The sequence below is a fragment of the Pipra filicauda genome, unplaced genomic scaffold, assembly GCF_003945595.2.
Source record: "Pipra filicauda isolate LSUMZ 115617 unplaced genomic scaffold, ASM394559v2 scaffold439_size563993_pilon, whole genome shotgun sequence".
In the NCBI taxonomy this organism is placed as follows: Eukaryota; Metazoa; Chordata; class Aves; order Passeriformes; family Pipridae; genus Pipra; species Pipra filicauda.
Genome location: NW_024104575.1, coordinates 29453 through 44551, shown reverse-complemented (window position 1 = coordinate 44551; position 15099 = coordinate 29453). Strand labels below are relative to the sequence as shown.

The following is a 15099-nucleotide window of genomic DNA, read 5'->3' as shown; positions in this document are numbered from 1 at the left end:
TAATACACAACACCAGGGGGAGTTTGGGCCTAAGTAGTAAAGATTTAAGATACTTCCACAGTGTAATTGTTATAGAACTTTAAAACTATTATAAATAGAAGAAGTCAATATTGGTGTTGTTTCTTCCATTATTAATATGGACAGGAACAGCTCCTACCCAGAAAATGGATGTGTGAGATCAGGTCTTTGCCTCAAGAGTCTCAATGAAAGGCTCCAAGGAATCTAATGTTAAACAAATGCAAAGAGAAAAAGAAAAAAGTCTCAAAAAACCATGAAGAAAGTAGAGGTTTCTTTGGGATATAGGATGAATTCAGAAGACTTGAGTTATACCAGAGACAAAATATTGAATTGTTCTGTGCTTTTGGTATTGGATTGGTATTTGATTAATCTTATGCTCAATAACATCTTACATCAGAATGTCAAGGGGAGAAAGCTATCATGTGTAATAATATATGACAATATCTGGGGAGAAGAGATACTTAATTTTCCAAATTGCCCAGTGCAATGGAATGAGAAAAGAAACATTTCTAATAAGAAATTGGAAATTACTTCTTTTTCATTTCATCTTTTCCATTTTTTAAAAGCTTTAGAAGACATAGTACAGTGTCATATTAACTCAAGTATTGTTTGTTTCCTCTGTATCAATCAGAACATCTGTTTAAAAGCTTTCTGTACTCTTTAGGTGATAGTGACTTTGCAGTAACACCAATGCAGGAGGAAATGAACCTGCCCATTCGTATGGCCAGACTGTGATTTTCTTTTATTCTTTCATTTTTCACGTCATGCTGCTGCAGCATCAGTAATTTTACAGCAATTAGCTGAGAATGTGTCTAACATTCCATTTACCCGGTCCTGAACTGTACCTCGTTGTACTGGGATCAAGCTTTTGGCTAACAACAACGTTTAAGAGCTGGGAAAAGCAGATAGTGTCACAGAGTTTTTGGTTAAACAGTTGGGTAGTTTGAGAGCACCCTGTTGCTGTATGAAAAAGCTTCTGCATTGTACTAACCTTTAGAGACATTTCACTTTCTTCCCTCCCCTGTATGAGGAATAGACTTTAACTTTTTATATTTTTTCTGCATGAGGTGTTATACAAATGTTTCCAGAGTGGGTTTCTTAATGAAGACACTTTGAGGGATATTGACAGAAAAGCATATGTGCAAATATAAAACTATTAGAGGCAGAGTGTGAAAAGAATTCAAACCCTTTTTGAGAGCCAATTAATTATTAAATTTGTACAGTACACAGAACTTTTTTGTGCTACACTTACTGAGAAGCATTTTATACTATGGTCTGTTATGGTTATGCATAATCCTATCATTTGCATACCCTTCTGGAAAGAAAGCTGGTAGACTTTTTGGAGTCTAAGTATCTCCTGTTTTCATGAGAACCATGTCTGGATGAGTTGTTGGATATTTTATTGCTTTTATGGGTATTTAAAAAAATGGTGACATTAATTTCATGCATGCCTTTGCATTATTCCTCACACATTTTTCTTTCCTGTTCATGGTCAGCAACCCAAAAGACACATCTTTGTGTCAGTAAAAAAATAATGGTCTTGTCTTACATAAACTAATATAAAAGTGAAATCTCAATCACATTAAGTGATTCATTGTTTTAATATTCATTCAGAGCTAAATAAGAAAGGTTATGGAAATGTTAAAAACTACTGTCTTGTTTTTACCTCAGTTCCACTCCCTAAGACAAGGCTTTAGATCATGCTATCTTTGTTATTGCTACACCTTTGGTGAAGTCTGGACACTGGTGACTGGAAATTGTGAATCAAGGTCAGCAGCCCAAGAACAAGAATGAAACAACTCAAAAGTAAAAAACTATAGCTGTATGAATAACTCATGTGTTCACTGTTCATTATATGCAGAATCTGACTTTTAACAGTAAGGGAGTAATACAGTAGTTGACTTGGTGGAGTCATTTTAAGGTAGGAAAACTGCAACACTTTTTTTCTCACTTCACTGACTTCCATCCGTAATGTGATCATAAACTCACCACCATTATTGTAGGCTGTTGATTTTTATGGAGGACAGAGGAACTTTTTTCCATAGAAGTTAGTGGTTGAAGTCCTCATAAGACTTAATCTTTCTTCACAAATGGCTTGAAACCCCTATCTTCCAGTGCCTTTTTTTTTTTTTTTGGTAGGAGTCTGTTTTTGAACATACTTTTTTCTTTCCTGATTGCTGCCATCATTTCAGTCACTTATTTCCACTCTTTTCTCTTACATCTCTCCTCGAACAGAAAATTAGGTCTTTCAAAATTTCTTGTGACTGGATATGATCCATTAGTATATTTTATTCTCCTTTCCACTCCCTTCTCCAGAAAATGATAGCGTTTATGTATCCATTCGCTGTGCACCTTAATTATCACACCAGTTATGGTGAGAAAAAAAGTTGATAAATTAAACTTACAAACCAATGGGAAAAATAAATCTAAGTATATTAGCAAAGCATGAATGTTATCCTTCATTTCCTACATCATTATTCATGAGATTGTAGAATAATTTAAGAGCATCACACCACTGGTAGCTTTGTAAATTTTGTAGTATTTTGCTTTGTCCATAGTGAATTCTGATGCTACAGAAACTTTGTAATAAGCAACTGTGCATGAATGCAGTGAGTATAGAAGTGAAGAATTGGGTCACCTGGATACTTCACAAAATCTCTTTGAACTAATTTGAAGGTTTGCATCAACAAGATGGCAGCAGCATGCTGAATTACTTTCATTTTCTTTACACATTGGCCACAAACTTTAAAATAGTGTATGTATAAATGGAGCAAAAATAACACTTTGATATAAGTATGGTAATCTTTGCTCCATTTATATATGCACTGCATAAACAGCTTTTAAATATGCTATTATGATATACAAGAGTCTATTTCTGTCTGTGATATTCCTGTGAGAATATCACAGACATTCCTGTGAGAGAGAAAGACGATTGGCTGAAAGGTGCATTTGAGTGGGAGAAGCAGTCTTGCAAATTACTTTGGGTAATGGGGAAGTGAGAGCCATGTTCTTGTTGGTTAAGAATAACCTCTAATACGCGCTGTTGAGCATTTTGGCAGGAGTAGAAGCAATTGTCTTAGCTTTCCAGGGGTCTGGCAGGGCCAGCAGTAGAATTATGGATGTCTATGCCTTAGTCAGCTCCTCTCAGTCTGTTGCCCATGTTGTTATGTGTAGGTTAGACATGAGTCAATATTCATTAGCACACTGCATGTAATTAGACAGTCTAGTATCTAAGCCAGACTGGTCTTTCACACCATGTGACTGCTTTTCTGACTGGCAGGTTTTGCTGAAATTTGACTTGTATCCCAATTGAAAATATCTTTCAGTGTATGGACAACTTCTTGTTGAACTGCTGCCCTGCCAATGAGGTGATGCAGAGTCCGCAACTGTTCATTACACAGTGTATGTTTTTAATATGGAAGGCTGGTTCTCCAAGTTCAACTGCTATGACCATAACTCAAAAAGGATGTCAGGGGTTTCTCCAAACTCTCACTTTGGGCCATAGTATTTTTTATGAAAGGCCACTTAGTCCAGGATTTCTCATGATATTCCAGGGCAAAGAGTCCACCTAGTAGGAAGTCAATGTCATTTCACATTTCATCATTCTTTCAACAGTTTCTGGGGTCAATAAATAAATAGTCAATCTGTTCCTTGCTGCTAGTGACTATATACATGTAAGAGGATGAGACTGAATATACACTGTATGTAATGAGTACATTACTAGAGAATGTTCCATCTGAAAGGATACTGTGTCATAATTTAGTCAGTTTATGCAGGTTGCAGATTTAAGTGATGATAACACCAATGCAGACCAGCAACAAACTTGTGTAAGTGGTGGTACGGGTTTTAACCCTAAATACATACTAATTACACAGCATTGTTTTGAGATAATTGTAAGAATGACATTTATGATATACAATGTAAGAATAGCCATATTGCAATATTGCTCAATTTTTGCTGTTTCTATGTCTATTCTGACTCACGAGCCCTTTCCAATGCTGCAGTCTTGCCATATTGTATCTTATTATATCAAGTGCCAAGAGCAATAAAATAAAACCTTTGTTTTTCCTACATGCTCTATTTAATCTCTAAAAGCTGGACTCGGCTCAGTGGAGTATGTACATATACCAGCATTACATCAGTCCCGTTCTGGAACCACAACGGCCTTTGCTCATAAATTTCTAGACCACAGCAGTGCACAAGTCAAGCATATAGGTGAAAACTATGAGAAGTTTAGTATCTAGTAAATTTAGCAGTCACTTTCTATAGCATTTGCAGTAAACCTCTTCTAGATGATAGTATATTAAAGCTACGTGCTCTAAAGACATTTAGCCTTGTCTTGGCACTGGCTGAAAGAATAGAACATAAAGTGTGCAGAAGTTCATAATGCATTTTAGTAAGCTACTTCACTTATTAGTTCTGGGCAAGTGTCTATGGGGGAGGAGGGAAAAGGGAGGATGCACTTAGTTCTAAGAATATAAATTTAAAAAAAGTCAAGCTGTAAACATGGTATTTGAGTATAAATATAGACTGCCATATTTACAATGACACTCGTACAGCAATTAGCACTTTTTGCAAGTATATTATTTGCCTCCAGAAGGGGAAAATATGGCTTTACTGGAGCTGCATGTAAACAGCTTCAAGTACAAGTTGACATGATTTTTCCAAATAAAAAAATCTAGAATAGACTAAGACTCAACAGTGCTTGACACAGAAAAGCTACTGTTGATGCATACATAATGCATTTTCTAGAAAGCTAAGAAAACCAGTGAATAGTAAGCTAAGACAGGAACCTATATTGCCCAAGTTTAGAAAATTACAGTGTAGTGGGCTAGACTCTCCTGAAATGGTAATTTCAGAGGATCAGACACTTAGAAGGCATAATGAATCCCTTCCCAATGTACAAGACTACTTTGCAGGTAACTCAGGTTCAGTGGATTATATATCACTCCAAATGACCATCATATTTATTTTCCACCCATTGCTAACATCTTCTGGTAACTCAACTATAATTTTCTCCTTATAGAAACTCAAATTTTCAACACATTGTAAACCAAACTTATCAAACTCATCTCATTCAACCATCTTTCCTCCCAAGTCCCACATTTATGCTACCCATGGAAGTTTAACATAGTGAGCTGAATGTGCTGAATTGCAAAGGAAGAAGCTTGCAAAATGGGATACTGGACAACTGACACTCACAAATGGAGAAGAATTAAGGGCAATAGTAATGTCTCATGGTACCTGTGACTGGAATAATATGTGGCTGTCAGGTATAAGAACTGAATGTTAAATTATTTTAAATTTTCTTAACCCTGTGTCACATCTGTAGTTTTAAATTATTGTACTTGTTTATTTTCTCTCACTTTTGCAATGGTAAGCACTAGTTGCTGTGGCATATAAAATTCTGCATGCTTTTCATTTGTGGTTTCTCAAGCATCAAAGTGTACTTTCAGTAATGTATGTTGGATAAACTTACTGTTCCAATCAAAGCAGTATTCCATCTTCAGTGGTCACTTATATGTTGTTCAGGTTTCTTCTGAGTGAGCTTAGTAAGCCATCTGCCAACTTTGCTTGACAAAGAAAATCCACTTTTAGTATCTCCCATCTCAAGTTTTACCCATTGTCGGTTTACAATTGTAGGCATGAGGAGGGCTGGAAGAATCAGAAATAGAAGCCATAAAAATACTGGAGTAATAAAAAAATGCTTCATTTCTTCAAATATCATCACATTTGAGATAAAAATTGAAACCAGGCACAGTCTAATTGGTGCCTGTCATTTAGGTTTTTCAGCCTTATAGACGCAGTTTCTAATTTCCCAGCTGCATGTGCTCACTGTAATTCAAGCATTATTCAACTTCTACATCCAGTAATAAAATGTGATCCTAGCAACCTCATAAAGAAAAACTCCCTGCCCTTTCCTAAATCCTGCATTTTAAAAGTCAGCATTTCTTTAGTTCATCAGAATGTTGTAAAGGAGAGAAGTAGTATAACTTTCCAGAAAAAAACCCCAACACCCTTAGAGATTTACGTAAGTTTGCCTCCTAAGATAAACTTCTGGGGTGGGTTTTCTGTAAATTCATTAGCTCCCTTGTAGCCTTATCAGTTAAAAAAAAATGAGTTGACATTGATGAAGATGTTGCAAAAAATAAAGCAACTGAGGCTTAAAATCAGAAAATAGGTTTTTTGATGGGTGACAATTGATCACTAAAACCATACAAGAAAGAAAGATGAGAGGAGGGAAAAATTCACTCAATAATCCTATTGAAATGAAAGTGTAGGGAAAAGAGATAAAATTTCCTCAAAAGAAGAAAAAACCCTATTTCTCCAAGAAAGTAGGCCATATTGGAAGCTTGCTCTTCTCAAAAAGCTCTCACATATACTTTTCTAAGTTATGAAACTTTTTTCCACTTGAGGACTATGTTTACATTTATCAATATTACTCAAATGGAGGGGCAGAATATATATATATATTATATATATATAAATATATATTTTCTTTCCATTTAGTCAGTATTCCATCAAATTTTTTTACAAATGTAAAAATATCAACATTATCAAGACAGTTAAAAAGAATAAAATTTTAGCATGCCATTCAGTGAAAAATAATATATGCAAGCTTAAAGTAACTTCAGTATTTTATATACTGCATGCTGTACATCAACTTACATATATTTTTAAATCTTTAGCAAATGTAAAAAACCCTACCTATCCAGATTCAACAATTCATTGCCTCAATTGATGTTGACCACAAAGGTCAAAAATTCAGTTTTTATTGTCAAACCAGGCACTGTAGTGTGTGAGAAAGGTAGCAAGGGAGTTGCAGAAAAGAAGTTGAAAACCGAGCACAAACATAAATTTGTTAAAAATAGTTGAGACGAAGCCTCACTGTTCTTGAAGTTGATGTACTGTACTTTCTGTTACATAATACAAAGAAAAGTGATTATAGCAAATTGGCTGTAAAAACACAGACCAGTGACATTTTGTTCTTGTTTTGTTGTGGGCTAAAATGAATTGGGGGCTCTGGGGACTTGAAAGGAAGTACACTGGGGGAAGTCTGCAGGAAGATGTGGTTGAGAGATGAATTTCCAACCTGCTAAAGAAAATATAAAATGAACAAACCTAAAAAAAGAAATGTGAAGGAATGAGCAAGATGCACAGCAGGAGAACCGAAGATGATGCACAGCCAGTTAAGCTTCTTTCAGAATAAAAGAACGAGTGTCAGACTGGGATGATTATTCAAATCCACCTCTTTCCTCACATTTTGATTCTTCACATTACTTCTTCTTTTTCTGTAGAAATTGTAGGAAATAAAGTGTATGCTCTATTTTTAGGGTCTCTATCTCAGGAAACATGAAGTGTCAATAGGCTACATTGTTATGCTGAAGTTGCTGAAAGAAATAAATTTTGTAAGCAACTGATGAAATAAAAAATTAGTTATCATCTGCCCTTTAACTGATAGGAAAAAATGAGGTGGATACTGGCTGTCATATTAGGAGAGAGAGCAACCTTAACTGAAAAATTGTGTTGGAGTTTTAAAGAATAATAGTTCTATAAAAGCTACCAAGTGCACAACTTCATATAGATCACACACAGTCCCTTCAAATGCTGGCCTGTATCTGCATGAAGATACATGACAAGCTTGGTATCAAGTTCTTCACAATTTGCTGGAAAAGAAAAAAAAAGCGTGAAACAGTAAATAACCTTTATATTGTCCTTTGACTTAAAGTCTTCAGTTTTGCAGAAAAGGACATAGGGGGGACATCAAGTTGAACATAAGCTGACAAAATACCCTTGCTGCAAAGAAGGTTAATGGTGTCCTAGCTGCTTCAGACAAAGAATTGCCAGCAGGTCAAGGGAGGTGATCTTTGCCCTCTGCTCAGCTATGGTGAGGCTACACCTGCAGTGTTATGTCCAGTTCTGGGCACCCACTACAAGAAAGAGATAGACATAATGGAGAGACTCCAGTAAAACGTCACTACGATGATTAAGGACTGGAGCACCTCTCCCATGAGAAAAGGCTGAGTGAGCTGGCAATGTTCAGCCTAGGAAGAGAAGGCTCAGGGGGATGTTATTACAAAATATAAATACTTGAAAGGAGGGTGCAAAGAGGACAGAGCCAGGCTCTTTTCAGTGGTGCCCAGTGGCAGGACCAGAGGCAAACTGAAACACAGGAGGTTTTCTCTGAACATTAGAAAGCATTTTTTCACTATAGGTGTGACTGAGCACTGGCACAGGCTGCCCAGAGAGGTTGTGCAGTCTCTATCCTTGGAGATATTCGAAAACCAGCTGAACATGATTCTGGGCAACTTGCTTTAGCAGGCTGGTCTTGAGCAGGGGCATTGGACCACATGACCTCCAAAGCTCCCTTTTGACCTCAACCATTTCGTGGTTCTGTGATTCTTCAGTTGGTTGAAAAGATATGGTTGTTTTTAATGTTTTGGTTCAGCTGCAAGTATCTTTTCAAGGTGCTTGATAAAACAATTTTTTTTTTCACATCCTTTTCGAGGAATTCCTTTCTTCTTTCCTTGAGTGTCAGAGTAATACCTAATACCTTCTTCCTTTTAATTGTCACAACTCCATTTGTATGCTCCCTGGTACTCTTTATATTGTACAGACAGGATTACAACAAACTGCTACACTTTCAAAATCAATTTCTAAATTAAAAAAAAGTTTAATTGCTACAATAGCAAAATTACCAAACTTCTTGATTAATAAAGAAAACAAAATGTTTCATGTTCACCAATGTTTCACATCAATAATTTGTAGCACAAATTTATGCCCTATAGCACAATTAATCAATGATGTTTGCTCACTTTATAACCCTTTAACTGAAAACTGAATGCAGTGAAATATTACATAAATTCAAAGCTTACAGAAACTTATGTAAATGAAGTACACATGACTGAAATAGTATTCAAGTTGTGCCAAATTTCAAGAACATTTTTCTTCAATTAATTTTGTTACCAATTTTTACAGAAATACACCCTTTTTATCTGCTGAAAAATTCAGGCTAAAGTCCATGTCTTTTTCTTGAAAAGCAAAGACTTTTCAGACCATGAAATTAATGTTTATCATTCAAATTAATAATTCAAAATATATATCTAAGGCCCTATTTAATTTAAGCAGTCAAAGAGGAAACAGAAACAAAGTTATTTCAATATGGAAGCAGAGGAAAGTTACATATTGTATGAATACTTTTTTCAAACATCTGTCTATTTTAAGGGGAAGTTTATCCAGCGAGGGGCATAGGCTTCTTGTTTTAATAGCTTCAAGTTATTTAACAAGGAGAAACTTTCAACAATACAATCACTTTCTTAGATAATACTAGTTAAATAATAGATAATAAAAACTATTCTCAAGGTTGACGAGATTATATTTATCATAATTAAATCATGTTATTTATATCAACTTATATTTCAAATATACAAGACTTTTTTTTTTTTGAATGCAGTCTGCCATCAACCCCCTACAGTAAGCATCTGCAGTTTCTTTTGCTGGCTAGTATAATACAGATTTTAAGGGTTGACAGTTTAATAAATTAAATGGAGTTAGGAAGATGGCCATATTCCTAATTTTTCAGATTTGTGGATCTGTAAGGGTTTTCACATCTTTCCTTGGCCTTTATAGTTTGTGCTATTATCTGAATTTGGACACTAAAAAACCCATATAAACCACCAGACACTTATTTCATGCTTTTTATGACTTTAGACATATGCAGTGGAGGTCTAATAATAAACAAATTGAATGAGCTTACCTCATAGAACCATACAAGTTCTGGTTGGGGGAGACCCCTAGGAGTCCTTTAGTCTCCCTGCCTTGTCAGAGCAGCACTTTTGAACACTGCACCACCTCCTTGTGTTTTTTTTCCACCTGAGTCATGGAAAGATTGAGATTTCGCAATGTCTCTTGCTGGCTTATTCCAGTTGTACACTACCGTACTAGTGAAAAAGATCTTCCTAAAGCGTGGTTTGAAAGTTTAGGTGACTATGTTGTTCTTTCTAGTACCACTTGCTATTACTTGTGACAAGTGTCTCATTTATGTAACTGCAGTTCAAGCAGGCTGTTGGAACCATGTCCTGAACTCTTTGTCAGAATAAATGAACACTCAGTTCTCCTCTTAGGCCTTCTTACTATCTTGCTAACCCTTCCCTGAACTCTGATTTTTGGAGAGCCTTTTTGAACTTGGATGACCCAGAACTCAACGTAGCATTGCTCTACTAAGCTGCAATCTTGACTTTTAACATTTAGGCTGACTTGAAGGAAAATATTGTATTTACGGGCAGGTCATGCAGTTTTAATAAAGTGTATAACAGATGTGAAAGTCCTTGGTGAAATGAACATTTTCCAGTTGCTTTGTAAGGTAATATTTAAAAGAAGCCAGATACTTTTCATGTGGATCGCTCAGGTAGAAAAATTCAAAAATTATGGGGCCTGTGATGTGCTGTCCCTAAGTACTGATAAGTGACTCAATTTAGAAGTGTATTTTCATACACATTTTAGCTAAAGTACCTGTGAATTTTCATACAGGATAATTAAACATTACAGGTCAGAATCTTAAAAGAAAAGTGCTATTATTAGTCTTTTTAGAACTATCTCATAGCATATTTCATCTTAACCACCTACTTTTATAGTCTAGGTAAACATTAGCCTTCTTTTCATCCTTATTTTTAGCTAGTGTATTGCTTGTGTGACTGTGAGAGTAAGTGCTTACTTTGATTTCTTATGAGGCGGATTTCGAGCCATGTTACTAGAATTCATTGGTCTAAGTTACTCATAGATTACTGAGATAATATTGCTTTATCATGAGTGTGTGCCACTAAAATTATATTAAAAAGTAAGATGGAGGGAGAAAGAGAACAGAACACACTGTTCTGATTATTTTTTTTCAAGATCCATGCACAAAATCCCTGCTGCTCTACCAATATTCTTACTTCAACATTTTTCTACCGAGCTTAAAGTAAGCTCAACGCATACTAAAGAGCATCAAAAAGAAGGGTTTTTACTGAACTTAACCAGTTAATTCAGAACATAAAGCAATGGTGTAAGGACTTTACATAGGAGAACATGTTAACATTCCCACTTGCCTCAGCTACATTTTACTGTTGCAAGTGATAATATGCATTGCTGATAAGGTTGTATATTTGATACCATGCCCACTTTTATTCATGTCAGCAAAACAGAATCTGTGTGCTGTCTTAAGCAGTGAGTCATTGTTGCCTTGAACTTAACTGCCCTTGTAGGTCCTGAGTTTGACTTAAAGGCTAAGGTGGGCAATCAAAATTTGCCTACACAAATCACACATAACCTGTGTTGATTTGAAGTACTTGGATAGGCACCTTCAGTGATAGTAAGTTTGATTAGCATCAATAACTTGATTAGTACAAAAGGACTTGGGGAATGTTTAGGAAACTTTGTTATCTAAAGAAATGTTGAGGGGAACTTGTAACAGATTGTTTCCTTAGAAGAAGTAGTATATAATTTTGTTCCTAGAAGACCTAAGGGCCTTTTGAACAAGAAAATAATTGTTATATCTTGAAAACTGAGCCTAGGTAGGCCTGGGGCAAAGGAAACAAGTTCTATTTCCATGACAAGTCATCCAGCAGTATGATTTTGCTGTTGATACTAGTGCTATCACCTATTTTTAATGGGTGATGTTACTTTACTATCTTAAAAATACTATTGGAGTTACTATTCAGGTATTAGGCCAAAGCTTCCCGTTCACTCTCTCTACAAGACAGAAAGGGAGAGATGAACATTGTGTTTTATGCAAGAAAGAATCAAGAAGAAGTCATTTCAGTGACTATCTGCTATATGCACTATAAATGGTAAATATGAATAAAATATATAAATTCAGAATATGTGTTAAAAGTCTATCCCAAGTGGTAGGCTATAACTCAATGATTTTGGTTTTATATCTTCTGGAAGAATAGAGTAATGAGACTTTACCACAAATCTCTGGTGCTGCTTGAAAGCTCTTTAAAAGGTAGTTATTAGTCATCAGCTTTAAGTCCATTTTCAGCATCTACCTTGGAGATGCTCTTTGCCCTTCTGTGTTCTCTGAAGTAGACAGGCAGAGCGCACGATCCTGCTCCTTACTGGTGAAGACTTCTCCTGGCTTCAGAAGTAAGTTCTGTCTGTATCCAGCAAGCAGCATCTTTTATATAACTTTGTAAATACTAAATAGAAAAAAAAAAGTGAAGCTATGGGATTTTACTGTCTAAAAAAATTGTTATTTGTTTTAATTTACAGGACTCTTCATCTGCCGATTCTGTATCTGTCAGCAAACATTCTTCTGTAAGCCACAGTCGCGTGCTGTCACTAGAGAGTCGCTGGACATAAGACTGCTTGAGCAGTTCGAAAGAAAAAACATGAGGCGACAACAGTTCTTTGTAAAGTTCAGTAAAAGAGAGACAGCCTTGAAGCAGAAGCTTCTGTTTTTCAAGTTATTTTCCCTCGTCAGCATCCACCCAGTTTATCTCAAGCAGAGGTGTGTGTTACTTCCAATTTTTTGAGACAAGCAGGTATTATACGTAGATACTTAGAGGATGTACACAAAGGAGAACATGCCCTGCCTGCCATAATGGACTTGAACTGATGAGAAAAGGACATAAAAATTCAACTTGCAGAGGAGAAGAAAAGCCAGTTCTGGACCCTGGAGCAAGTATGTGACTTTCTTCCAATTTATAATCACATCTACTTTTCAAAATTTTTCTCTGCAAGGAAATACTGAAAGAATATCGGTGAGAAGGGAGCTTTCAGAGGAGTATCTCAGGTCAGTGAAGAAAGAGTCAAACCCAATGAATTATCTTTCAAGTTAACTTCATGTTTTTACCTATGAATTTTGGGGGTCAATGGTTTAAGCTAGTTTGGAAAAAGTTGAAAACAAAGGCAATTTTTATATCAGAGTATCTTACATGTTCCAAGGGGAGTTATCTTTGTTGGCCAGTCCTATAAGAACTGCTGCAAGTATGTCTCATAACTGACTCCTTTTTTAAAAAAAAGGAAATAGCATGGAACCCGTGGTCACAATACATGTAAATATGCACATTTTATTCTAATAATGTAATGTTATTTCAAAAAGCACAATAAAAGTTTTCTTTTTTTTATGACTTCTATGAGTTGGGGGTTTTTTTCTATTAAAACTAGCATAATTAGAAAAAATATAATTTCCCATTCTTTCTGTAACTCAAAGTTTTCATTTAGCTGCTCTTTTTTCATGTTCCTCTTTTCACCTCTCCTAAGATATACCAACAAGAAAATATCTGTGTTTAGAGCACAATAAATATCAAATAGTAGAAAAAATTAACAATCACAGGCTAAATCATAATGAATCTGTTGGGAAGGCATATGTATTATGGAGGCAATTAATTGTATAAGTGATGTATGTGTAAATATATATATATGCAGAAAGAGAGAGAGAGAGAGAAATTTTGTGTGTTGATCTGTTGGAAGGAAAAGGTAAGAAAGAAGTAAGATTCAGGAGGATCTTTCAGTATCAAAGTTAAACTCTTATGTTCATACCTCTAGCCTAGTGCACAAAAATATTACAAGGCAGAAATTTACTCCAAAGCTGCTTACTAGAATCTGAACAACCATAATGGTGCTATTAGTGGATGGTTCATAGAGAACACAAATAACATTTTCCTGTGTTGAGGTGGGATTTTCATTTCTGTTTGTTCTGTCTGTACTAGTGTTAGAGAACCTAGGAAATGTACTTTTCATGACAATAAAAAGAAGAGGTACACAATATAGCCTTACTCCTTTTAAAAGTAAGAATTACCCCTATTTTGTCATCCTTCCCATGTACCAGTAAAGTACCAGTGATGAGAAAAACCTCTTATAGTACACTAGTATCCATTAAATTCAAGACGCTTGATGGAATGCTGTCCCTCTAATAAAAAATTTGCCGTAACTTCTGATTTTTCTACAAAGCCCCTCCATGTCTGTTGCCTGGCTGAAATTTGTGAATTCAAAGTCAGTAGGGTACTGACTTATTCTGAGGCAATTTAAATCTGGGAAAACATTGTCATTGCAAAAAACCATTATACTATGAAAAAAAAAAAAGATGCAAAACCTTATGGGTTTACGTTTATTATTTTATTTGGGAAGAAGAAAACACTTTATGTTGAAATCTTGGGAGAAAAGCCAAACTAATCTTTTCTATGTAAAAAAGCTAGGAGAATATTTAAAGTGCTTAGAAGGTGAGGAATGACCTCTTAATGGAACTTACTTTAGAGATAAATACATACTTACTTACCAAGAGTCACACTTACAATTATTGCAACTGGGAAGACTGCAAACGTACATTCATGAATCAATAAAGGAATTTCCAAGCTGATAGGTTGTGGTTCTGCTGGAGGCAGAGCATCACTTCTGTTCTGCTAAAGCTCCAAGCATGAAGAAGCCAGCAGTGTACAACAGTAGTTTGCTTATCCACTGATGAGAAATGCAAAAAGGCAATAGACAGGGTAGCATAGCATATCACACTGGTAATGTGGAAGAAATAAAACAGAGATGAAAAAAGAGGAGGAGTGTGTAACAAAACAACCAGAGCAAAGATGTGAGCTTCTGAAAGACTTAGTGAAATCTAATCAATAGCAACAGATGGGCTCAGATGTGTCAGAAATATGAAATGTCAGTAAAGTCTGGGATCAGTGTTCTTTCACATCTGTTGCTAAACCATAAATTGTATCTCTATTTACTCAATCAATATTTAGAATTACAGAAAAAATGCTAAACTTTTTGATTAAGCTTATGTTTGATTGATAGCTAAAAGTTTCAGTGACATTTTTAACTGAGTTGCTCTTTTTCTGTCCCTCCCACGTGTGGGACCTGATTGAAGTCTCTGAGGGGTAGAAAATTTGATGTGAATTAATTTTAAAGGAGACTAAGCCAGCTACAGTGTCCTAGAACAGTGTCTCCATATTTCTTTATGTGGGTCTTGTCATCTCAGCCTAAAGTCAGCACTTCCTTTACTTCAACTGTGCCAACTAGTAAGCATCCTTTGTCTGTTCCGGATGCATTTGGGAATTATGGCTGACTGAGCGTGCAAGGAGAGAGAGCCTTCATTCAGAATAA

At 35.6% G+C, this 15099-nt stretch overlaps 1 protein-coding gene across 1 annotated transcript in view; it reads left to right on the top strand.

Moving 5' to 3' along the window:
- Window positions 1–13130, top strand: part of FAM155A (family with sequence similarity 155 member A) — a 164720-nt gene extending 151590 nt beyond the window's left edge. The window contains exon 2 of the mRNA XM_027710123.2: window positions 12271–13130. Within this exon, the coding sequence (XP_027565924.1) occupies window positions 12271–12360 (90 nt within the window). The 3' untranslated portion in view covers window positions 12361–13130. The remainder of the gene's footprint in view (window positions 1–12270) is intronic.
- The last annotated feature ends 1969 nt before the right edge of the window (window positions 13131–15099 follow it).